Genomic DNA, 25,699 nt, shown 5'->3' with positions numbered 1-25,699 from the left:
ACACAGGCTGTCTCTCCTGGGCCTCTTGTCCCATCTGGCCCTCTTGAAACGTTGTCTCCCTCTCTCCTGGGCCTCATGTCCCATCTGGGGCCCCGTGGGAAACACCCTCTCTCCTGGGCCTCATGTCCCATCTGGGGCCCCGATGTTAAGATACCCTCTATCCTGGGCCTCATGTCCCATCTGGGGCCCCGTGTAAACGTTCTCTCCCTCTCTCCTGGGCCTCATGTCCCATCTGGGGCCCTGTGTAAACATTCTCTCCCTCTCTCCTGGGCCTCATGTCCCATCTGGGGCCCCGTGTAAACGTTCTCTCCCTCTCTCCTGGGCCTCATGTCCCATCTGGGGCCCCGTGTAAACGTTCTCTCCCTCTCTCCTGGGCCTCATGTCCCATCTGGGGCCCTGTGTAAACATTCTCTCCCTCTCTCCTGGGCCTCATGTCCCATCTGGGGCCCCGTGTAAACATTCTCTCCCTATCTCCTGGGCTTCTCGTCCTCTTTGGACCACTGACACCTTTCTCTCAACTACACTTACATGTTTTAAAGAATAGAGAAATGTCAAATGGTATATTATTGTCTATGTACAGTATTGTAACAATGTTCAAGTAGTTGAAGTGTGGAAGGGAAGATAAATATATTTTCTATTTACAATGTTGTTTGTTCTCCACTGGTTGCCCTTTTCTCGTGGCAACAGGCCACACATCTTGCTGCAGTGACGGCACATTGCAGTATTTCGCCGAACAGATATGGGAGTTTATCCATGTTTCATTCATTTTCTAATTCTTTGTGGGTCTGTGTTATCGGAGGGAAATATGTCTCTCTAATATGGTCATACATTGGGCAGGAGGTTAGGAAGTGCAGCTCAGTTTCCACCTCATTTTGTGGGCAGTGAGCACATAGCCTGTCTTCTCTTGAGAGTCAGGTCTGCCTACGGCAGCCTTTCTCAATAGCAAGGCTATGCTCACTGAGTCTGTACATAGTCAAAGCTTTCCTCAAGTTTGGGTCAGTCACAGTGGTCAGGTATTCTGCCAATGTGTACTCTCTGTTTAGGGCCAAATAGCATTCGAGTTTGCTCAGTTTTTTGGTTGATCCTTTCCAGTATGTAAAATTGTTATCTTTTTGCTTCCTCATAATATGGTTTAGTTTAAATGTGTTTTCTGTCCTGGGGCTCTGTGGGGTCTGTTTGTGAACAGAGCCCCAGCACCAGCTGGCTGAGGAGATTCATCTCCATGTATATCCCTCTGTAGGTGAGGGATTTGTGGTGGGTTTTGTGAATGTTGGTTGGTTAGTAGACCCCAGACCTCACAACCATTCTGGGCAATGGGTTCAATAACAGATTGAAGTATTTTGTGCCAGATCCTAATTGGGATGAAGAGTTTTAGGTTCCTTTTGATGGTGTAGAAGGCACTTCGTGCCTTGTCTCTTAGATCCTTCAAATCCTTGTGGAAGTTACCTGTGGTGGTGATGTTTAGGCTGAGGTAGGTGTTATTCTTTATGTGCTCTAGGGCAGCCAGTGTCTATTTTTAAATTTGTAATTGTTGTCTTGGCTACTGGACATTTTTTTTAAACAACTATTTTTGTCTTACTGAGATTCACTGTCTGGGCACAAGTCTGACAAAATCTGTGCAGAAGATCTAGGTGCTGCTGTAGACCCTCCTTGGTTGGGGACAGATCTAGGTGCTGCTGTAGACAGTCCTTGGTTGGGGACAGATCTAGGTGCTGCTGTAGACCCTCCTTGGTTGGGGACAGATCTAGGTGCTGCTGTAGACCCTCCTTGGTTGGGGACAGATCTAGGTGCTGCTGTAGACACTCCTTGGTTGGGGACAGATCTAGGTGCTGCTGTAGACAGTCCTTGGTTGGGGACAGATCTAGGTGCTGCTGTAGACCCTCCTTGGTTGGGGACAGATCTAGGTGCTGCTGTAGACCCTCCTTGGTTGGGGAAAGATCTAGGTGCTGCTGTAGACACTCCTTGGTTGGGGACAGATCTAGGTGCTGCTGTAGACCCTCCTTGGTTGGGGACAGATCTAGGTGCTGCTGTAGACCCTCCTTGGTTGGGGACAGATCTAGGTGCTGCTGTAGACCCTCCTTGGTTGGGGACAGATCTAGGTGCTGCTGTAGACACTCCTTGGTTGGGGACAGATCTAGGTGCTGCTGTAGACAGTCCTTGGTTGGGGACAGATCTAGGTGCTGCTGTAGACACTCCTTGGTTAGGGACAGATCTAGGTGCTGCTGTAGACACTCCTTGGTTGGGGACAGATCTAGGTGCTGCTGTAGACCCTCCTTGGTTGGGGACAGATCTAGGTGCTGCTGTAGACAGTCCTTGGTTGGGGACAGATCTAGGTGCTGCTGTAGACACTCCTTGGTTGGGGACAGATCTAGGTGCTGCTGTAGACTGTAGACACTCCTTGGTTGGGGACAGATCTAGGTGCTGCTGTAGACACTCCTTGGTTGGGGACAGATCTAGGTGCTGCTGTAGACACTCCTTGGTTGGGGGCAGATCTAGGTGCTGCTGTAGACCCTCCTTGGTTGGGGGCGGATCTAGGTGCTGCTGTAGACCCTCCTTGGTTGGGGGCGGATCTAGGTGCTGCTGTAGACCCTCCTTGGTTGGGGGCAGATCTAGGTGCTGCTGTAGACCCTCCTTGGTTGGGGGCAGATCTAGGTGCTGCTGTAGGCCCTCCTTGGTTGGGGACAGAAGCACCAGATCACCAGCAAACAGGAGACATTTGATTTCCAAGTCCAGTAAGGTCAGGCCCGGGTGCTGCAGACTGTTCTAGTGCTCTCGCCAATTTGTTGATATTTTTAATGTTGAAGAGGGTCTTCTCTCTCTCGACCACTGACTCACTGTAGTCGGTGCCTGTGAGCTGGGCCAGCATGCGGAAGGAGCGGGACTGGGTCGTGCCTGTGAGCTGGGCCAGCATGAGGAAGGAGCGGGACTTTGGTCGTGCCTGTGCGCTGGGCCAGCATGCGGAAGGAGCGGGACTGGGTCGTGCCTGTGAGCTGGGCCAGCATGCGGAAGGAGCGGGACTGGGTCGTGCCTGTGAGCTGGGCCAGCATGCGGAAGGAGCGGGACTGGGTCGTGCCTGTGAGCTGGGCCAGCATGCGGAAGGAGCGGGACTGGGTCGTGCCTGTGAGCTGGGCCAGCATGCGGAAGGAGCGGGACTGGGTCGTGCCTGTGAGCTGGGCCAGCATGCGGAAGGAGCGGGACTGGGTCGTGCCTGTGAGCTGGGCCAGCATGCGGAAGGAGCGGGACTGGGTCGTGCCTGTGAGCTGGGCCAGCATGCGGAAGGAGCGGGACTGGGTCGTGCCTGTGAGCTGGGCCAGCATGCGGAAGGAGCGGGACTGGGTCGTGCCTGTGAGCTGGGCCAGCATGCGGAAGGAGCGGGACTGGGTCGTGCCTGTGAGCTGGGCCAGCATGCGGAAGGAGCGGGACTGGGTCGTGCCTGTGCGCTGGGCCAGCATGCGGAAGGAGCGGGACTGGGTCGTGCCTGTGCGCTGGGCCAGCATGCGGAAGGAGCGGGACTGGGTCGTGCCTGTGCGCTGGGCCAGCATGCGGAAGGAGCGGGACTGGGTCGTGCCTGTGCGGGGCTGCCAGTCCTGAGTGTCCTCGATCAGCCTCTTCTTGCTGCGGTCGTTGGGGATGAACATGGGGGGTCGTTGGGGATGAACATGGGGATGCCATCCACCCGCAGACCGTGCCTAGTACACACCCCAACGTTAATATGACGTTAATATAACGTTGAACGGAACATGCACAGTACACGCTCAACGTTCCAACAACGTTAACATAACAAACCGTGCCTAGTACACACCCCAACGTCACCACAATGTTAATATAACATTAAACGGACCATGCACAGTACACGCTCAACGTTCCAACAACGTTAACATAACAAACCGTGCCTAGTACACACCCCAACGTTACCACAATGTTAATATAACGTTGAACGGACCATGCACAGTACACGCTCAACATTCCAACAACGTTAACATAACAAACCGTGCCTAGTACACACCCCAACGTTACCACAATGTTAATATAACGTTAAACGGACCATGCACAGTACACGCTCAACGTTCCAACAACGTTAACATAACAAACCGTGCCTAGTACACACCCCAACGAGGGAGGGAGGGAAATGTTAATATGGGACCATGCACAGTACACGGAGGGAGGGAGGGAGGGAATATAACGTTGAGGGACCATGCACAGTACACGCTCAGCGTTCCAACAACGTTAACATAACAAACCGTGCCTAGGGACAATGTTAATATAACGTTGGACCATGCACAGTACACGCTCAGGAACAACGTTAACATAACAAACCGGCCTAGTACACACCCCAACGCGTCACCACAATGTTAATATAACGAAGAGGGACCATGTAGTAGAAGACGTTCCAGATAACAAACCGGGAACAACAATGACAGGGACCATGCACAGTAGAATGAACAACGAACATAACATACTGTTAGATAAAGAATTAATGAACTATGTGACTGCTGAACATTGTTACTGTTAGTACTGCAACAGAATAAACCTTCACTAATCATTACTAACCACTAGCTCAGATACTGACACACCCCAACGTCACCACAATGTTAATATAACATTAAACGGACCATGCATAGTACAAGCTCAACGTTCCATCCATACTATATTGACACACTACTATAAGACACCGGAACATGTCCCCTCTAACACCGTGTCAGGATGTCCCCTCTAACACCGTGAACATGTCCCCCTCTAACACCGTGTCAACATGTCCCCCTCTAACACCGTGAACATGTCCCCTCTAACACCGTGTCAACATGTCCCCTCTAACACCGTGTCAACATGTCCCCTCTAACACCGTGTCAACATGTCCCCTCTAACACCGTGTCAACATGTCCCCCTCTAACACCGAGTCAACATGTCCCCCTCTAACACCGGAGTCCCCCTCTAACACCGTGTCAACATGTCCCCCTCTAACACCGTGTCAACATGTCCCCCTCTAACACCGTGTCAACATGTCCCCCTCTAACACCGTGAATATGTCCCCTCTACATGGCTCCCCTCTACATGACCAGGGTCAAATTTAATTTATTTTAATTTTAACTTTAATTAACCAGGCAGAGTCAGTTAAGAACACATTCTTATTTTCAATGACAGCCTAGGAACAGTGGGTTAACTGCCTGTTCAGGGGAGAACGACAGATTTGTACCTTGTCAGCTCAGGGGGAACTCGAAGGTTACTAGTCCAACGCTCTAACCACTAGGCTACCCTGCCGCCCCCAATAGGTTGGACCACAATGCATCTGTCTCTTACTTCTCGTGTTGGTAAATCTGGTGGTCATAGAAAGCTTGATCATCTCTGCAGGGGGGAGGAGGAAGAGGAGTAGATGGGGCAGGGATGAAGAAGATAAGGGAGAAGAGGCAGGAGGAAGAGGAGAGGGAGGAGGAGAGTGGAAAGAGGGAGGGCAGGAGGAAGAGGAGAGGGAGAGAGGGCAGGAGGAAGAGGAGAAGATGAGAGAGGAGGAGGAAGGACAGGAGAGGAGGAGAGGAAGAGGATGAGAAGAGAAAATAAGAGGGGGTGCAGGAGGATGAGAGGGAGGGGGGAGAGGGAGGGGGAGAGGGAGGAGGGAGGGAGGGAGGAGGGAGGGAGGGAAGGAGGGAGGGAGGGAGGGAGGGAGGGAGGGAGGGAGGGAGGAGGGAGGGAGGGAGGGAGGGAGGGAGGGAGGGAGGGAGGGAGAGAGGAGGAGAATGGGAGGGAGGGAGGGCAGGAGGAAGAGGAGAGTAGTAGAAGACAGAGGGAACAACAAATGACAGGAGAATGAGAGACATACTGTTAGATAAAGAATTAATGAACTATGTTATGGCTGAACTATGTGACTGCTGAACATTGTTACTGTTACTACTGCTAAGAGAAAAACCTTCACTAATCATTACTAACCACTAGCTCAGATACTGACAGGAAGTCTATGATTTAACATTAAAGAAAAAGGAAGTAAAGAGAGTTCACTGACTTCTCATCCATCTGCGGAGTGAAGGAAGAGAAGGAGAGAGGAGGAGAAGGAGAGAGGAGGAGAAGAAGAGAAGGAGAGAGGAGGAGAAGGAGAGAGGAGGAGAAGAAGAGGAGGGAGAGAAGAAGAGAAGGAGAGAGGAGGAGAAGAAGAGAAGGAGAGAGGAGGAGAAGAGGAGGAGGAGAGAAGAGAAGAAGAGAGATGGAGAAGGAGAGAGAAGGAGAAGGAGAGAGAGGAGAAGAAGGAGGAGAGAGGAGGAGAAGAAGAGGAGGAGAAGAAGGAGGAGAAGAAGAGAAGAAGAGAGATGGAGAAGGAGAGAGAAGGAGGAGAGAGGAGGAGAAGAAGAGGAGGAGAAGAAGAGAGGAGAAGAAGAGAAGGAGAGAGGAGGAGAAGAAGAGAAGGAGAGAGAGGAGAAGAAGAGGAGGAGAAGAAGAGAGGAGAGAGAAGAGAAGGAGAAGGAGAAGAAGAGAGATGGAGAAGGAGAGAGAAAGGAGGAGAGAGGAGGAGAAGAAGAGGAGGAGAAGAAGAGAGAAGGAAGAGAGAGAAGGAGAAGGAGAGAGAAGGAGAAGAAGAGAAGGAGAAGAAGAGAGAAGAGAGGAAGAGAAGGAGAGAGAAGGAGAAGAAGGAGAAGAGAGGAGAGAGAGGAGAAGAAGAGAAGGAGGAGAGGAGAAGAAGAGAAGAAGAGAGAAGAAGAGAGAAGGAGAGAGGAGGAGAAGAAGAGAAGAAGAGAGGAGGAGAAGAAGAGAGGAGGAGAAGAAGAGAAGGAGAGAGGAGAAGAGAAGGAGAGAGGAGGAGAAGGAGAGAGGAGGAGAAGGACAGAAGAGGAGGAGAAGGAGAAGGAGAGAAGGAGAGAAGGAGAAAAAAGGGAGAGAGAAGGAGAAGAAGAGAAGGAGGAGAAAAGGAGAAGAGAGAACAGAAAGAAGATGGGGGAAAAACAAGTTTAACAACAGTTTTGTTAGAATTTGTCAAATCGACAATAGTTGCAGAGAACAGTCAACAGTGAGGAGACAGAGTCGTTGTGGGATGCAGAGTATCGTGCAGCGGGGTGAAAACACACACAGGTTTTCATTGTTGACGGGTTCTGTCAGAGTGACACACACTGCACGGGGCTGTGTGACACATCTGGAACGTGTCCCCGTCTCCCTCTCCCTGATTCCGAACAGATCCGGTTCAAGTTGATGTCTGCATTGAGTGTTTGCCTAAATTCTAAAACTATTTATTTATTTCTCCTTTGTTTAAAAACACTTTCTTTTTTTCTTTTTTTACAATTATCTGACCTGTATATTTAAATCCATCAAATGGTGTACAATTCCAATATCTACGCAGAAAGTAAAGTTATTTACGGCCGACCAGAAAGCTAAATGATGTCCCTTGCGTTCTATAACAATGTCGTAATAAATGGTGTGTGATTGGACTGATGACATCATGACAGCTCTGTGCAAATACACCAGACCTGCTAGTGTACAACATGCCTCGTCACACAAACAATCTATTACGCCCATAAACTAGATTACTACTGTGTAGTGGAAAGTCCTCAAAATCAACCTGGTCTTCTGAAGAAGTAAAAATCTGCCAGAAGGATTGGGATATATTCCATTTCAACTCAGGAAGTAAACTGCCAATTCCAATTTTCCTCAAAGCTTCTCGATGAGAAACAGTTGGAATTTCCGTTTACTTCCTGAATGGAAATGGAATTCAGCCGAACCGTATAGAACGCTGTGTTGAAATGGAATTGAGCCGAACCCTATAGAACGCTGTGTTGAAATGGAATTGAGCCGAACCCTATAGAACGCTGTGTTGAAATGGAATTGAGCCGAACCCTATAGAACGCTGTGTTGAAATGGAATTGAGCCGAACCCTATAGAACGCTGTGTTGAAATGGAATTGAGCCGAACCCTATAGAACGCTGTGTTGAAATGGAATTGAGCCGAACCCTATAGAACGCTGTGTTGAAATGGAATTACAACCCTATAGAAAAGTCAAATGGAATTGAGCGAACCCTATAGAGGTACCTGTGTTGAAATGGAATTGAGCCTTAACCCTACCAGAAACTGCAATTTTTGAAATGGAATGACTAACCCTATTAGAAGGCGCTGTGTTGAAATGGAATTGAACTGGCCAGCTAGATAACGCTGTGTTGAAATGGAATTAGCCAGTTACCTAGCAGAACGCTGTGTTGAAATGGAATTACCAACCAAATACAGAAACTGTCTTATAAATTAGAGCTATTTTAGACGACAACCCTACAGATAGCTGTGTTGAAAGATATCACAGAACCCTATGAATGTTTTGAAATGGAATTGTCTGCATCCATAGAACGCTGTTTGAAATGGAATTGAGTCTGAACCCTATAGAACGCTGTGTTGAAATGGAATTGACCAGCATCATAACCCTGTAGAACGCTGTTTGCATATTTACACGTCAAACAAAATGTCAAATTAAAAAAAACTTTGAACGCGTCAGCTAGCTATCTTTAGCTTGGTACCTGTCTGGAAGCAATGCAACCAGCCTTAAAACAATGACCAGAAACTGCAATCATTTTCAATATTCTTAGCAATGACTAAGTATTAGCTAGGCAGCCACTTGTTCATGAATTTAACTGGCCAGCTAGATTACTGAAGTAAACAAGCTAGCCAGTTACCTAGCCTTGTTGCATGAAGCTAAAGTTAATGTGACCATTACCAACCAAATACAAAAACTGTCTTATAAATTAGAGGTATTTTAGAGGACAACGTCTAGCTAGATAGTTATAGCTACTGGATCAGATATCACAGATATCATTTTGATATGTTTTGGGGGAAAACATTGTCTGCATCCATCAGCGATCTTTTTCCTGACCAACACCGTCCCAGAGTCTGACTCGTTTAAACTTCATGTACGTAAGACAAAACATGACCAGCATCATAACGAACTGGTGAATCGCTGTTAGATATTACATATGAGTGATGGTGTAATAAATATGTAATAACTGTGAAAAAAAAACACATTTATGAACGTGTTCAATTATAAAAATGTGACATTCAGTCATATTCAGGTGCTTGATTGGTCAACAAGCTGATGGATAAAATAGTGTTATTTTAACACCCAAATGGTATCCCAAATAACCCTGCCTTGTAGCACGTCAGATTCGTTCTGAACAGGAACAGTAGGAGTTATCCTCTGTCATGAAGAAAACAGCTGTGTGAAGGAGTGGCAGTTTAGTATCCTGCTGAATAATGTGGAGGGGAACCTAATCCACAAAACATACTGGAGGATCAGGGCGGCTGGAGGACAGGCGGCTGGAGGACAGGCGGCTGGAGGACAGGCGGCTGGAGGACAGGCGGCTGGAGGACAGGCGGCTGGAGGACAGACGGCTGGAGGACAGAGGGCTGGAGGACAGACGGCTGGAGGACAGACGGCTGGAGGACAGACTGCTCCTTTAAACTTCAAGTACTTTAAGTGTGTAATTTAAAAACTTTTCAAAAACAACTTTATACTGCATCTTTAAAACTGTTTACAACTGTTTACAACAATTGTATGACTCTTCATAGATGAGATTCATATGGTCTTGTAAAAAACACTGGTTGAAGTTCGAGCTTTTTCACTCATTTTCTCTTTATCAGTAATGCTGTGCTTGAGACACAGAATACAGACGTGGCCTCAACTGTTCATAACAACTTGCTGGTGTTTCTAACCTTTATCTCTCTCTATCTATGGACGTGGATTTCAGACCGTGGAAGAATGGAGCGCTATACAGGCCAGGGGTTGAGGTCCGTGTGACTCAGCACCACCACAGTAAAGCCACTGACAGCTCAGCAGAGGACTCTGGATGTCACCACCAGAGTAAAGCCACTGATCAGAGCAGATTCTAAACGGAGGGATCCTGAGCACGGCTGAATACAGCCACAGACAACATCTAGACCTTCCAAAGTCAGAGCTTAACCCATCCTATCCCTTCCCCAACCCTCCTGATCAAACTCTGGACCCTGAACCAAGTATCAGGCATGGAACAAGACTCCCTCCTGATCAGAGGACTCCTGGACTGTCCTTCAGACTTTCCCCAAACTGCCAGGTTATCTAGAAATCCTGATCAGAGGACTCTGGATGTCCTACAGACTCTCCGATCAGAGGACTCTGGATGTCCTACAGACTCCCTCCTGATCAGAGGACTCTGGATGTCCTACAGACTCCCTCCTGATCAGAGGACTCTGGATGTCCTACAGACTCCCTCCTGATCAGAGGACTCTGGATGCCCTACAGACTCCCTCCTGATCAGAGGACTCTGGATGTCCTACCAGAGGACTCTGACTCCCTCCTGATCAGAGGACTCTGGATGCCCTACAGACTCCCTCCTGATCAGAGGACTCTGGATGTCCTACAGACTCCCTCCTGATCAGAGGACTCTGGATGTCCTACCGACTCCCTCCTGATCAGAGGACTCTGGATGTCCTACAGACTCCCTCCTGATCAGAGGACTCTGGATGTCCTACAGACTCCCTCCTGATCAGAGGACTCTGGATGTCCTACAGACTCCCTCCTGATCAGAGGACTCTGGATGTCCTACAGACTCCCTCCTGATCAGAGGACTCTGGATGTCCTACAGACTCCCTCCTGATCAGAGGACTCTGGATGTCCTACAGACTCCCTCCTGATCAGAGGACTCCGGATGTCCTACAGACTCCCTCCTGATCAGAGGACTCTGGATGTCCTACAGACTCCCTCCTGATCAGAGGACTCTGGATGTCCCTACAGACTCCTCCTGATCAGAGGACTCTGGATGTCCTACAGACTCCCTCCTGATCAGAGGACTCTGGATGTCCTACAGACTCCCTCCTGATCAGAGGACTCTGGATGTCCTACAGACTCCCTCCTGATCAGAGGACTCTGGATGTCCTACAGACTCCTCCTGATCAGAGGACTCTGATCAGATGTCCTACAGACTCCCTCCTGATCAGAGGACTCTGGATGTCCTACAGACTCCTCCCTCCTGATCAGAGGACTCTGGATGTCCTACAGACTCCCTCCTGATCAGAGGACTCTGGATGTCCTACAGACTCCCTCCTGATCAGAGGACTCTGGATGTCCTACAGACTCCCTCCTGATCAGAGGACTCTGGATGTCCTACAGACTCCCTCCTGATCAGAGGACTCTGGATGTCCTACAGACTCCCTCCTGATCAGAGGACTCTGGATGTCCTACAGACTCCCTCCTCCTCTGATCAGAGGACTCTGGATGTCCTACAGACTCCCTCCTGATCAGAGTCCAACAGACTCCCTGGATGTCCTACAGACTCCCTCCTGATCAGAGGACTCTGGATGTCCTATCAGACTCCCTCCTGATCAGAGGACTCTGGATGTCCCAAAGGGTACCGACTCCCCCCCCCATCTGGAACAGTAACACCTTCAGACCACCCTTGTATAAAGTAACCTGGACATTCCCCAACCCCCCATCTGGAACAGTAACACCTGGTCAGACCACCCTGTGTAGTTTAAGGCCCCCCCCCCCCCCATCTGGAACAGTAACACCTGGTCAGACCACCCTGTGTAGTTTAAGCCCCCCTCCCCCCATCTGGAACAGTAACACCTGGTCAGACCACCCTGTGTAGTTTAAGCCCCCCTCCCCCCATCTGGAACAGTAACACCTGGTCAGACCACCCTGTGTAGTTTAAGCCCCCCCTCCCCCCATCTGGAACAGTAACAGCTGGTCAGACCACTCTGTGTAGTTTAAGGCCCCCTGTACTTTGTAAGTAGGGCACGACCTTTGACCAGAGCTATATACTGAGTGTACAAAACATTAAGGACACCTTCCTAATATTGAGTTGCAAACGCACCCACCTCTTTTTCCCTCAGAACAGTCAATGGGATACTGGCAAAGAGAATGTTCTCTCTCTCTAGCCAATAAGACAAAGAGAATGTTCTCTCTCTAGCCAATAAGGCAAAGAGAATGTTCTCTCTCTCTCTAGCCAATAAGGCAACGAGAATGTTCTCTCTCTAGCCAATAAGACAACGAGAATGTTCTCTCTCTAGCCAATAAGACAAAGAGAATGTTCTCTCTCTCTAGCCAATAAGACAAAGAGAATGTTCTCTCTCTCTAGCCAATAAGACAAAGATAATGTTGTCTCTCTCTCTAGCCAATAAGACAAAGAGAATGTTGTCTCTCTCTCTAGCCAATAAGGCAAAGAGAATGTTCTCTCTCTCTCTAGCCAATAAGGCAAAGAGAATGTTCTCTCTCTAGCCAATAAGACAACGAGAATGTTCTCTCTCTCTCTCTAGCCAATAAGACAAAGAGAATGTTCTCTCTCTCTAGCCAATAAGGCAAAGAGAATGTTCTCTCTCTAGCCAATAAGACAACGAGAATGTTCTCTCTCTCTCTCTAGCCAATAAGACAAAGAGAATGTTCTCTCTCTCTAGCCAATAAGGCAACGAGAATGTTCTCTCTCTAGCCAATAAGACAACGAGAATGTTCTCTCTCTAGCCAATAAGACAAAGAGAATGTTCTCTCTCTCTAGCCAATAAGACAAAGAGAATGTTCTCTCTCTCTAGCCAATAAGACAAAGATAATGTTGTCTCTCTCTCTAGCCAATAAGACAAAGAGAATGTTCTCTCTCTCTAGCCAATAAGACAAAGATAATGTTGTCTCTCTCTAGCCAATAAGACAAAGAGAATGTTCTCTCTCTCTAGCCAATAAGACAAAGATAATGTTGTCTCTCTCTCTAGCCAGTAAGACAAAGATAATGTTGTCTCTCTCTCTAGCCAGTAAGACAAAGATAATGTTGTCTCTCTCTCTAGCCAATAAGACAAAGAGAATGTTCTCTCTCTCTCTAGCCAATAAGACAAAGAGAATGTTCTCTCTCTCTAGCCAATAAGACAAAGTGAATGTTCTCTCTCTCTCTAGCCAATAAGACAAAGTGAATGTTCTCTCTCTCTCTAGCCAATAAGACAAAGGGAATGTTCTCTCTCTCTCTAGCCAATAAGACATAGTTGAAGCATTCGGCTGATGGAAATCCATTTTATTTCCTGTATTCTACTCAACAGTCTGGTCCCAACAGACCAGGAAAATACATCTTCTGATTCATACGACAACTTAACCATCCCTCTTGTGCAGTCAGCAATTTATACTCCCCAGAGAGTTACCTGAGAGAGTTACCTGAATGACTTGTTTAACTCAAATCCTGTGAAAACATTTGGTCTGTCCTCTCAGAGGAGGAGTCGTGTTTGGTCTGTCCTTTCTCTCTCTCTCAGAGGAGGAGTCTGTTTGGTCTGTCCTCTCAGAGGAGGAGTCGTGTTTGGTCTGTCCTTTCTCAGAGGAGGAGTCGTGTTTGGTCTGTCCTCTCAGTGGAGGAGTCGTGTTTGGTCTGTCCTCTCAGAGGAGGAGTCTGTTTGGTCTGTCCTCTCAGTGGAGGAGTTTGGTCTGTCCTCTCAGTTTGGTCTGTCCTCTCAGAGGAGGAGTCGTGTTTGGTCTGTCCTCTCAGAGGAGGAGTCGTGTTTGGTCTGTCCTCTCAGACGAGGAGTCGTGTTTGGTCTGTCCTCTCGAGGAGTCGTGTTTGGTCTGTCCTCTCAGAGGAGGAGTTTGGTCTGTCCTCTCAGAGAAGGAGTCGTTTGGTCTGTCCTCTCAGAGGAGGAGTCGTGTTTGGTCTGTCCTCTCAGTTTGGTCTGTCCTCTCAGAGGAGGAGTCGTGTTTGGTCTGTCCTCTCAGAGGAGGAGTCGTGTTTGGTCTGTCCTCTCAGAGAAGGAGTCGTGTTTGGTCTGTCCTCTCAGAGGAGGAGTCGTGTTTGGTCTGTCCTCTCAGAGGAGGAGTCGTCTGTCCTCTCTCTCAGAGGAGGAGTCGTGTTTGCATGTTTGGTTGTGTTTGTTTGTTTGTTTGTGTACCTACCCGTTGTGTGGCTGTAGCATGTTGGCGGGGGGCGCTGAGGCCGGGGTGTTTACTTTAGGGGCGTATGTCACTGGTTTAATGACCGTGTTACCGCCGCCTGGCGTGAATGGTCGCGCCATCTTGTTGATAGCGGTGCTGGGGGCGAAGGAGTATTTGGGCTGAACCGAGGTGGGGGCGAGTGAATCCTACAGGGTGTGAGAGAGGGGGGAGACAGGGGGAAAAAACACAGCAAATAACATGCAGTTAAGACAAACACACATGTGCATTTGTGCATTAATTGTGCGGTCCCTAGATAAGCATACGTGTGTACTATACTACACACACACACACACACACACTCCCATATCTGCTGCTTGGAAACCAGCTCGGTTGAGGAGGAGGTATGTCGTTAAGAGAAGTTAGCCTAAACAGGGCTCATTACATCATAATTACAGTCTGTGTTGCAAGAACGAGGCCTTGCCAAGGCCAGCTCCGTGTCTCTCTCCGTGGAGGGAGGAGAGCGCTCAACACATCCAACTGGGACACTTCCCAACTACTTCTGGCCCATTGACTACCCAGAGTAGTGCACTACTTCTGACTCATTGACTACCCAGAGTAGTGCACTACTTCTGACTCATTGACTACCCATAGTAGTGCACTACTTCTGACTCATTGACTACTTCCAGACTACCCAGAGTAGTGCACTACTTCTGACTCATTGACTACCCAGAGTAGTGCACTACTTCTGACTCATTGACTACCCAGAGTAGTGCACTACTTCTGGCCCATTGACTACCCATAGTAGTGCACTACTTCTGACTCATTGACTACCCAGAGTAGTGCACTACTTCTGACTCATTGACTACCCAGAGTAGTGCACTACTTCTGACCCATTGACTACCCAGAGTAGTGCACTACTTCTGACCCATTGACTACCCAGAGTAGTGCACTACTTCTGACCCATTGACTACCCAAGAGTAGTGCACTTCCTCTTCCTCTGTCAGCTTGGCTAGGATCTTCCTCTGTCAGCTTGGCTATGACACTTAACACACTTAAATAGATAACAAAATGTTCACTGAACGTTTTGAGTTGTACAGTGTTTTCTTCTGCTGGGATGTCTCATTAGTGTCAGAGAGACTAGGACACCCACGTTTACTTGTACGGTCCTCAATTCAAATAATACAGGCATTTATATACTAGGGCTCGAACTATGAACTTTGCACGATAATGAATAAATTGGGTCGAAATGAAAGTTTATGTTGCCTTTGACATATTCTTGAGTCTGGGATTGTGCAAAGCTCTTTAGGGCCACACACACACACACATCTGTTTAACTAATAATATAATCATTTCATTCAATACATCAAACTCCTGTCTGCTGCTTAGGCAATGTGTGCTACGAGCCAGCAGACAGCCTGATTGGGGATTGAATCACTATGATGGAGTTCATTTAACTGTGGTGGTGGTGGAGGTGGTGGAGGAGGAGATGGTAGGAGGAGGAGATGGAGGAGATGGTGTAGGAGGAGGAGATGGTAGGAGGAGGAGGAGGTAGGAGATGGTGGAGGTAGGAGGAGGAGATGGTGGAGGAGGAAGAGGAGGAGATGGTGGAGGTAGGAGGAGGAGATGGTGGAGGAGGAAGAGGAGGTAGGAGGAGGAGGTAGGAGGTAGGAGGTAGGAGGTGGTGGTAGGAGGAGGAGATGGTGGTATGTCGTTAAGGGAGGCCATTAGAAGACAAACAAAGTGATTCCCTCTCATCTGACACCACAATGTAATATTAACAGCCTGAAGGGGGCAACTTTCTAAGCACTGTCATAGACAGGATAATATATCATAATGGACTATGGACCAGACAGGACAGTTTCTTTACTGCCTAGTGAAGACCTGGCAGGACAGTTTCTTTACTGCCTAGTGAAGACCTGGCAGGACAGTTTCTTTACTGCCTAGTGAAGACCAGACAGGACTGTTTCTTTACTGCCTAGTGTAGACCAGACAGGACAGTTTCTTTACTGCCTAGTGAAGACCTGGCAGGACAGTTTCTTTACTGCCTAGTGAAGACCTGGCAGGACAGTTTCTTTACTGCCTAGTGAAGACCTGGCAGGACAGTTTCTTTACTGCCTAGTGAAGACCTGGCAGGACAGTTTCTTTACTGCCTAGTGAAGACCTGGCAGGACAGTTTCTTTACTGCCTAGTGAAGACCTGGCAGGACAGTTTCTTTACTGCCTAGTGAAGACCTGGCAGGACTGTTTCTTTACTGCCTAGTGAAGACCAGACAGGACTGTTTCTTTACTGCCTAGTGAAGACCTGGCAGGACTGTTTCTTTACTGCCTAGTGAAGACCTGGCAGGACTGTTTCTTTACTGCCTAGTGAAGACCTGGCAGGACAGTTTCTTTACTGCCTAGTGAAGACCTGGCAGGACAGTTTCTTTACTGCCTAGTGAAGACCTGGCAGGACAGTTTCTTTACTGCCTAGTGAAGACCTGGCAGGACAGTTTCTTTACTGCCTAGTGAAGACCTGGCAGGACAGTTTCTTTACTGCCTAGTGAAGACCAGACAGGACAGTTTCTTTACTGCCTAGTGAAGACCTGGCAGGACTGTTTCTTTACTGCCTAGTGAAGACCTGGCAGGACTGTTTCTTTACTGCCTAGTGTAGACCTGGCAGGACTGTTTCTTTACTGCCTAGTGAAGACCAGACAGGACTGTTTCTTTACTGCCTAGTGAAGACCTGGCAGGACAGTTTCTTTACTGCCTAGTGAAGACCAGACAGGACAGTTTCTTTACTGCCTAGTGAAGACCTGGCAGGACTGTTTCTTTACTGCCTAGTGAAGACCTGGCAGGACTGTTTCTTTACTGCCTAGTGAAGACCTGGCAGGACAGTTTCTTTACTGCCTAGTGAAGACCTGGCAGGACAGTTTCTTTACTGCCTAGTGAAGACCTGGCAGGACTGTTTCTTTACTGCCTAGTGAAGACCAGACAGGACAGTTTCTTTACTGCCTAGTGAAGACCTGGCAGGACAGTTTCTTTACTGCCTAGTGAAGACCTGGCAGGACAGTTTCTTTACTGCCTAGTGAAGACAGGGATCTGTTGATTCTCATTGCAGAAGCATCACAATGTTTCAGGAGGTGTGAGGTTAAGACAACACAGACATTAAATTTGGGATGCAGACCTGACAGAGTAGTGCACTATACAGGGAATAAGGGTGGTGTTTAGGATGCATACCTGATAGAGTAGTGCACTATACAGGGAATAAGGGTGGTGTTTGGGATGCAGACCTGACAGAGTAGTGCACTATACAGGGAATAAGGGTGGTGTTTAGGATGCATGCCTGATAGAGTAGTGCACTATACAGGGAATAAGGGTGGTGTTTGGGATGCAGACCCTGATAGAGTAGTGCACTATACAGGGAATAAGGGTGGTGTTTGAGATGCAGGCCTGATAGAGTAGTGCACTATACAGGGAATAAGGGTGGTGTTTGGGATGCAGACCCTGATAGAGGGCAATAAGGGGGTGGTGTTTGGGATGCAGACCCTGATAGAGTAGTGCACTATACAGGGAATAGGGGTGGCGTTTGGGATGCAGGCCTGATAGAGTAGTGCACTATACAGACACTCTTACCTTCTGATCGCCACCAGCATGGAAAGCTCTGAAAGAAAATGTTGGAAAATAAGTGTTAGAAAGTCACAGTAGTAGATCCTATAAAACATTAATTTATACTGAACAAAAAATATAAAACCGCAACATTTAAAAAGTGTTGGTGGCAGGTTTCATGAGCTGAAAGAAAATAACAGAAATGTTCCATATTATTTCTTTCAAATGTTGTGAACAAATTGTTTTACCATCCCTGTTAGTGAGCATTTCTCCTTTACCAAGATAATCCATCCACCTGTGGCATATCAAGAAGCTGATTAAACAGCGTGATCATTACACAGATGCACCTTGTGCTGGGGGACAAGAAAAGGCCACTCTAAAATGTGCCGTTTTGTCAGACAGGTGGAAAGCCAGTATGAGGGTTAGCACATCAGGCTAGAATGAAAGGCGTCCGGGAGAGAAAACATATGTATGAGTTCCAAAACTACATACTCAAAACCCACGAAGAAGAATTACTCAAGGAGGCAGAGATGCACCAAATAACACTGAGTTCATCCATGTTCAACAGAATACAACCAGTGAAAGTCAGGCTAATACAATGAACTCAAACAGCAATACGTTTCTGCCTTATGCTTTCATCAGTGCAAACAAATTAACAAGACACGTAATAAAACATCCGCTGTGCGCAACAGGTACAAGAGGATAGTTAGAGACTGACCTTGTATGTTTCTTGTAGAGTTATCTACAGGCACCAGCAGTCCACCCCCCCCCCCCACACACACCTCACTCTCTGAGCTTTTAAACCCACTCGACTATTTCATATCTATTGCTTCTGATATTGCTACGAAGCCCAGGCGGCTGTGAATTGTCCATGTTTATTAATCATCTTCTATAATATTCAGGAAATCTCGATTGAGTGCCTGTAGACAACACTACAAGAAAAATAAAGGTCAGTGTGTAGTTTATGTGTGGTGTATGTACAGTATAAACCAGACAGTCAGTGTGTGGTGTATAGTTTGTTTTTATTATAACATGGTTAGTTTTGAAGAAGCCGCTTGATGCAGAGTAAATGTTATCAAATACGCTTAGTTACCAACAGTATTACTTCAACAGAGGCCCCAGGTACCTCATTATTACTTCAAGGCCCCAGGTACCTCATTATTACTTCAACAGAGGCCCCAGGTACCTCATTATTACTTCAACAGAGGCCCCAGGTACCTCATTAACAGAGGCCCCAGGTACCTCATTATTACTACAACAGAGGCCCCAGGTACCTCATTATTACTTCAACAGAGGCCCCAGGTACCTCATTATTACTTCAACAGAGGCCCCAGGTACCTCATTATTACTTCAACAGAGGCCCCAGGTACCTCATTATTACTTCAACAGAGGCCCCAGGTACCTCATTATTACTTCAACAGAGGCCCCCTCAGGTACCTCATTATTACTTCAACAGAGGCCCCAGGTACCTCATTATTACTTCAACAGAGGCCCCAGGTACCTCATTATTACTCATTATTACTTCAGAGGCCCCAGGTACCTCATTATTACTTCAACAGAGGCCCCAGGTACCTCATTATTACTTCAACAGAGGCCCCAGGTACCTCATTATTACTTCACAAGGCCCCAGGTACCTCATTATTACTTCAACAGAGCCCCAGGTACCTCATTATTACTTCAACAGAGGCCCCAGGTACCTCATTATTACTACAACAGAGGCCCCAGGTACCTCATTATTACTTCAACAGAGGCCCCAGGTACCTCATTATTACTTCAACAGAGGCCCCAGGTACCTCATTATTACTTCAACAGAGGCCCCAGGTACCTCATTATTACTTCAACAGAGGCCCCAGGTACCTCATTATTACTTCAACAGGTAGGCCCCAGGTACCTCATTATTACTTCAACAGAGGCCCCAGGTACCTCATTATTACTTCAACAGAGGCCCCAGGTACCTCATTATTACTTCAACAGAGGCCCCAGGTACCTCATTATTACTTCAACAGAGGCCCCAGGTACCTCATTATTACTTCAACAGAGGCCCCAGGTACCTCATTATTACTTCAACAGAGGCCCCAGGTACCTCATTATTACTTCAACAGAGGCCCCAGGTACCTCATTATTACTTCTACTTCAACACAGAGGCCCCAGGTACCTCATTATTACTTCAAGGCCCCAGGTACCTCATTATTACTTCAACAGAGCCCCAGGTACCTCATTATTACTACAGAGGCAGATTACTTCAGAGGCCCATTATTACTTCAGGGCCCCAGGTACCTCATTATTACTTCAGAGGCCCCAACATTTTACTGAGGCCCTGAGGCCCCAGGTACCTCATTAGTACTTAACACTGAGGCCCTGTGTACCTCATTATTACTTAACACTGAGGCCCTGTGTACCTCCATCATTCTGAAATGGAAGTTTGGAACAACCAAGACTCTTCATAGAAGATTGCTCGGCCAAACTGAGCAATTGGGGGAGAAGGGACTTGGTCACGGAGGTGACTAAGAACCCGATGGTCACCGACAGAGCTCCAGAGTTCCTCTGTGGAGATGGGAGAACCTTCCAGAAAGACAACCATCTCTGCAGCACTCCACCAATCAGGCCTTTATGGTAGTGGCCAGACAGAAGCCACTTCTCAGTAAAAGGCACATGACAGCCCACTTGGAGTTTGCCAAAAGGCACCTAAAGGACTCTGACCATGAGAAACAAGATTCTCTGGTCTGATGACACCAAGAATAAACTCTTTGGCCCAAATGCCAAGTGCCACATCTGGAGGAAACCTGGCACCATCCCTATGGTGAAGCATGGTGGTGGCAGCATCATGCTGTGGGAATGTTTTTCAGCAGCAGGACTGGGAGACTAGTCAGAATTGAGGAAAAGTTGAACGAAGCAAAGTACAGAGAGATCCTTGATGAGAACCTGCTCCAGAGCGCTTAGGACCTCAGACTGGGGGGGGGGAAGGTTCACCTTCCAACAGGACAACGACCCTAAGCACACAGCCAAGACAACGAGGTACATAGGGCCTCAGAGGTGGGAGTGGCATTGGGACAAGTCTCAATGTCCTTGAGTGGCCCAGCCAGAGCTGGGACTTGAACCCGATCGAACATGTCTCGAGAGAGACCTGAAAATAGCTCTGCAGCAACGCTCCCCATCCAACCTGACAGAGCTTGAGAGGATCTGCAGAGAAGAATGGGAGAAACTCCCCAAATACAGGTGTGCCAAGCATGTAGCGTCATACTCAAGAAGACTCGAGGCTGTAATCGCTGCCAAAGGTGCTTCAACAAAGTACTGAGTAAAGGGTCTCAATACTTATATAAATGTGATATTTCAGTTTTTCCTTTGTCATTATGAGGTATTGTGTGTAGATTGATGAGAGGAAAAAACAATTTAATCCACTTTAGAATAAGACTAATGTAACAAAATGTGGAGAAAGTCAAGGGGTCTGAATACTTTCCGAATGCACCGTATGTGAGAATGGTGTTCATTGACTACAGCTCGGCGTTCAACACCATAGTTGCCACAGCTCGTCAAAGCTCACCGCTAAGGACCCTGGGATTTAACACCTCCCTCTGGAACTGGATCCTGGACTTCCTGACGAGCCGCCCCCACTGGGGAGGGTAAGCAACAATCACATCCGCCATGCTGCCCTTCAACACAGGGGGCTCTCAGGGGTGTGTGCTTAGTCCCTTCCTGTACTCTCAGGTCACGCAAGACACCATCATCAAGCTTGCTGACGACACGACAACGGCAGGCCTGATCACCCGCGACGGTGTGTCATCTTTGCACTACACATGATCATTTATTTGATCTCATATTTAAAGTCATACGGCTCTATATCAGGCGGTGTGGAAGGAAAGCCCGGGAAAATAGTTCAAAAGACTCCAGCCACCATAGTCATACTGTTCTCTCGGGCATCCCGCACAGCGAAGCAACAAGTCTGGCACCAACAGGCTCCCGAACAGCTTCTCTCCCCAAACCATAAGACTGCTAAATAGCTAACAAAATGCTACACAGACAATCTGCATGGACCCTTCGGTTTTAACATGAAAACTGGAAAATGTTGGACCGGGGGCTCTCTCCCTCCGTCTCTATCATACTTCCTTCCTGTGATTCTGCATACCACACATTATCACACTCAGGCCTGGCAGCATGCTGATAGGAAACCAATCCATTCTACAAGTCCAACAAGTCTGTATCAGATAGGAAACAGGAGGGAGAAGAGAGTTAACAAGAGACAGCGGTAGAGAATGGTAGAGGCTGATACAAGTATGTCAGAGCTCTAAGAAACAAAATGTCAAGTTTAGTGGAGATTAATACTAAAGTACTTCAACAACAGTCTTCAAGTGACTGGCCGTACCCACACTAGCGTACTACATCCTTAAACTGCATTTACTCATCATTGTTTTCTATTCACCGCATACCGTTTAATAAAAGGAACGCTGTAGTGGCTCCTGATTTGCTGAGCAGGTGGGGCGGGGCCGAGTGCGGGTGGATGCATCACATTAAACCAGCCTAATGGTCATTAGACCGACTCAGGCTGGTCATAGTCAGGCTGGTCATAGTCAGGCTGGTCAGAGTCAGGCTGGTCAGAGTCAGGCTGGTCATAGTCAGGCTGGTCAGATGCCTACTCAGGCTGGTCATAGTCAGGCTGGTCAGAGTCAGGCTGGTCAGAGTCAGGCTGGTCATAGTCAGGCTGGTCATAGTCAGGCTGGTCATAGTCAGGCTGGTCATAGTCGGACTGGTTAGAGTCAGGCTGGTCATAGTCAGGCTGGTCATAGTCAGGCTGGTCATAGTCAGGCTGGTCATAGTCAGGCTGGTCAGAGTCAGGCTGGTCAGAGTCAGGCTGGTCAGAGTCAGGCTGGTCAGAGTCAGGCTGGTCATAGTCGGAGGTCAGGGACTGGTCATAGTCAGGCTGGTCATAGTCAGGCTGGTCAGATAGTCAGGCTGGTCATAGTCAGGCTGGTCATAGTCAGGCTGGTCATAGTCAGGCTGGTCAGAGTCAGGCTGGTCAGAGTCAGGCTGGTCATAGTCAGGCTGGTCAGAGTCAGGCTGGTCATAGTCAGGCTGGTCAGAGTCAGGCTGGTTATAGTCAGACTGGTCATAGTCAGGCTGGTCAGAGTCAGGCTGGTCAGAGTCAGGCTGGTCAGAGTCAGGCTGGTCAGGTAGTCAGGCTGGTCAGAGTCAGGTAGCCTAGAGGTTAGGCTGGTCAGAGTCAGGCTGGTCATGGCAGTCAGGCTGGTCAGGTAGTCAGGCTGGTCAGAGTCAGGCTGGTCATAGTCAGGCTGGTCATAGTCAGGCTGGTCAGGTAGTCAGGCTGGTCAGAGTCAGGCTGGTCATAGTCAGGCTGGTCATAGTCAGGCTGGTCATAGTCAGGCTGGTCAGAGTCAGGCTGGTCAGAGTCAGGCTGGTCAGAGTCAGGCTGGTCATAGTCAGGCTGGTCATAGTCAGGCTGGTCAGAGTCAGGCTGGTCAGAGTCAGGCTGGTCATAGTCAGGCTGGTCATAGTCAGGCTGGTCAGAGTCAGGCTGGTCAGAGTCAGGCTGGTCAGAGTCAGGCTGGTCAGAGTCAGGCTGGTCAGAGTCAGGCGGCAGGTAGCCTAGTGGTCAGAGTGTAGGCTGGTCAGAGCCAGTGGTCAGAGTGTAGACTATCAGGTAGCCTAGTGGTTAGAGTGTATACCAGGCCCTGGTTATAACCAGGTAGCCTAGTGGTTAGAGTGTAGAGGTGGCAGGTAGCCTAGTGGTTAGAGTGTAGAGGCAGGTAGTCTAGCCTAGTGGTAGTGTAGAGGTGGCAGGTAGCCTAGTTAGAGTGTAGAGAGAGGCAGGTAGTCTAGTGGTTAGAGTGTAGAGGTGGCAGGTAGCCTAGTGGTGAGAGTGTAGAGGTGGCTGGTAGCCTAGTGGTTAGAGTGTAGAGGTGGCAGGTAGCCTAGTGGTGAGAGTGTATCAAAGCAAATTGATTTGTCACATACACATGGTTAGCAGATGTTAATGCGAGTGTAGAGAAATGCTTGTGCTTCTAGTTCCGACAATGCAGTAATAACCAACAAGTAATCAAACTAACAATTCCAAAACTGCTGTCTTATACACAGTGTAAGGGGATAAAGAATATGTACATAAAGATATATGAATGAGTGATGGTACAGAGCAGCATAGGCAAGATACAGTAGATGGTATCGAGAACAGTATATACATATGAGATGAGTATGTAAACAAAGTGGCATAGTTAAAGTGGCTAGTGATACATGTATTACATAAGGATGCAGTCGATGATATAGAGTACAGTATATACGTATGCATATGAGATGAATAATGTAGGGTAAGTAACATTATATAAGGTAGCATTGTTTAAAGTGGCTAGTGATATATTTACATAATTTCCCATCAATTCCCATTATTAAAGTGGCTGGAGTTGAGTCAGTGTCAGTGTGTTGGCAGCAGCCACTCAATGTTAGTGGTGGCTGTTTAACAGTCTGATGGCCTTGAGATAGAAGCTGTTTTTCAGTCTCTCGGTCCCAGCTTTGATGCACCTGTAGGTAGCCTAGTGGTTAGAGTGTAGAGGTGGCAGGGAGCCTAGTGGTTAGAGAGTAGAGGTGGCAGGGTGGCCTAGTGGTTAGAGCGTAGAGGTGGCAGGTAGCCTAGTGGTTAGAGCGTAGGGGTGGCAGGTAGCCTAGTGGTTAGAGTGTAGAGACGGCAGGTAGCCTAGTGGTTAGAGCGTAGAGACGGCAGGTAGCCTAGTGGTTAGAGCGTAGAGACGGCAGGTAGCCTAGTGGTGAGAGTGTAGAGGTGGCAGGTAGCCTAGTGGTGAGAGTGTAGAGGTGGCAGGTAGCCTAGTGGTTAGAGTGTAGAGGGGGCAGGGTAGCCTAATGGTTAGAGAGTAGAGGTGGCAGGTAGCCTAGTGGTGAGAGTGTAGAGGTGGCAGGTAGCCTAGTGGTTAGAGTGTGGAGGTGGCAGGTAGCCTAGTGGTTAGAGAGTAGAGGTGGCAGGTAGCCTAGTGGTTAGAGCGTAGAGGTGGCAGGTAGCCTAGTGGTTAGAGGGGGGAAGTGGCAAGTCGCCTAGTGGTTAGAGTGTAGAGGCGGCAGGTAGCCTAGTGATTAGAGCGTTGGACCAGTTAACCGAAAGGTTGCTGGATCGAATCCCCGAGCTGACAAGATAAAAATCTGTTGTTCTGCCCCTGAGTAAAACAGTTAACCCCTGACCCCGAAGACGTAGATTAAGGCAGCCCCCCGTACTTCTCTGATTCAGAGGGGTTAAATGCAGAAGACACATTTCAGTTGGACAGCTGACTAGGTATATGCACCTTGCTCATTCACACCTCATGCCCAAATCACTGGCTGTCTCAGTAGCCTGCGCTCTATAAAGTTTACTACATTAAGTTCATTTTAAGTTGTGAGATTTGGTTCATGTAGAGACAACATTACGATGTTGCTACCACACAGTAACCGAAAACCTGATTGTATTTGCAGCAAAATATTCGCCATAAGTTTCCCAGGACGTTCCACAAAACGAATTTGCATGTGAAAATATGCAGCAAATTGGCCATACAAATTGTAGATCACTATGTAGGGAATAGGTTACCATTTGGGATGCACAACTGTGCGACTGCCAAACACCAGTCAGTGATCAGAGATATTTCTCTCTCTGCATTCTTTTCTTTTCAAGGTCACATACGTCATCTCACACACACCACACACACACACACACACACACACACACACACAGTAGAACAGTTGAATAGAGCCCTATTGTGTTTCTCTAGATGATCAGTGATAGATTTCTGGGTAAAGCAAGTTCCTTCACTAGGCTGTGCACTTTCTACTGGTTGAGTCCAAAATGGCACCCTATTCCCTATTATAGTGGACTACAAAAGCACACCCCACTATGTTCTTCTACCTCACTTCAAAGTTCTCTATGGCCAATAAATATGTGGACACCTGCTCGTGGAACAACTCATTCCACAATCATGGGCATGAATATGGAGTTGGTCCCCCCTTTGCTGCTATAACAGCCTCCACTCTTCTGGGAAGGCTTTCCACTAGATGTTGGAACATTGCTGCTATAACAGCCTCCACTCTTCTGGGAAGGCTTTCCACTAGATGTTGGAACATTGCTGCTATAACAGCCTCCACTCTTCTGGGAAGGCTTTCCACTAGATGTTGGAACATTGCTGCTATAACAGCCTCCACTCTTCTGGGAAGGCTTTCCACTAGATGTAGGAACATTGCTGCTATAACAGCCTCCACTCTTCTGGGAAGGCTTTCCACTAGATGTTGGAACATTGCTGCTATAACAGCCTCC

The 25,699-nt window shown here is 48.0% G+C and overlaps 1 protein-coding gene across 2 annotated transcripts in view; it reads right to left on the bottom strand.

Annotated features, from left to right (window-relative positions):
- Positions 1-25,699, bottom strand: part of LOC135545441 (PDZ and LIM domain protein 7-like) — a 105,304-nt gene that overhangs the window by 34,518 nt on the left and 45,087 nt on the right. For both annotated transcript variants that reach the window (XM_064973057.1, XM_064973058.1), the window contains exons 4-5: positions 17,434-17,461; positions 13,844-14,028 (exon numbers count right to left, since the gene is read on the bottom strand). In XM_064973057.1, the coding sequence (XP_064829129.1) occupies positions 13,844-14,028; positions 17,434-17,461 (213 nt within the window). The remainder of the gene's footprint in view (positions 1-13,843; positions 14,029-17,433; positions 17,462-25,699) is intronic.

Source organism: Oncorhynchus masou, chromosome 9, assembly GCF_036934945.1.
Source record: "Oncorhynchus masou masou isolate Uvic2021 chromosome 9, UVic_Omas_1.1, whole genome shotgun sequence".
NCBI lineage: Eukaryota > Metazoa > Chordata > Actinopteri > Salmoniformes > Salmonidae > Oncorhynchus > Oncorhynchus masou.
This window is presented reverse-complemented; position numbering and strand designations above follow the sequence as displayed.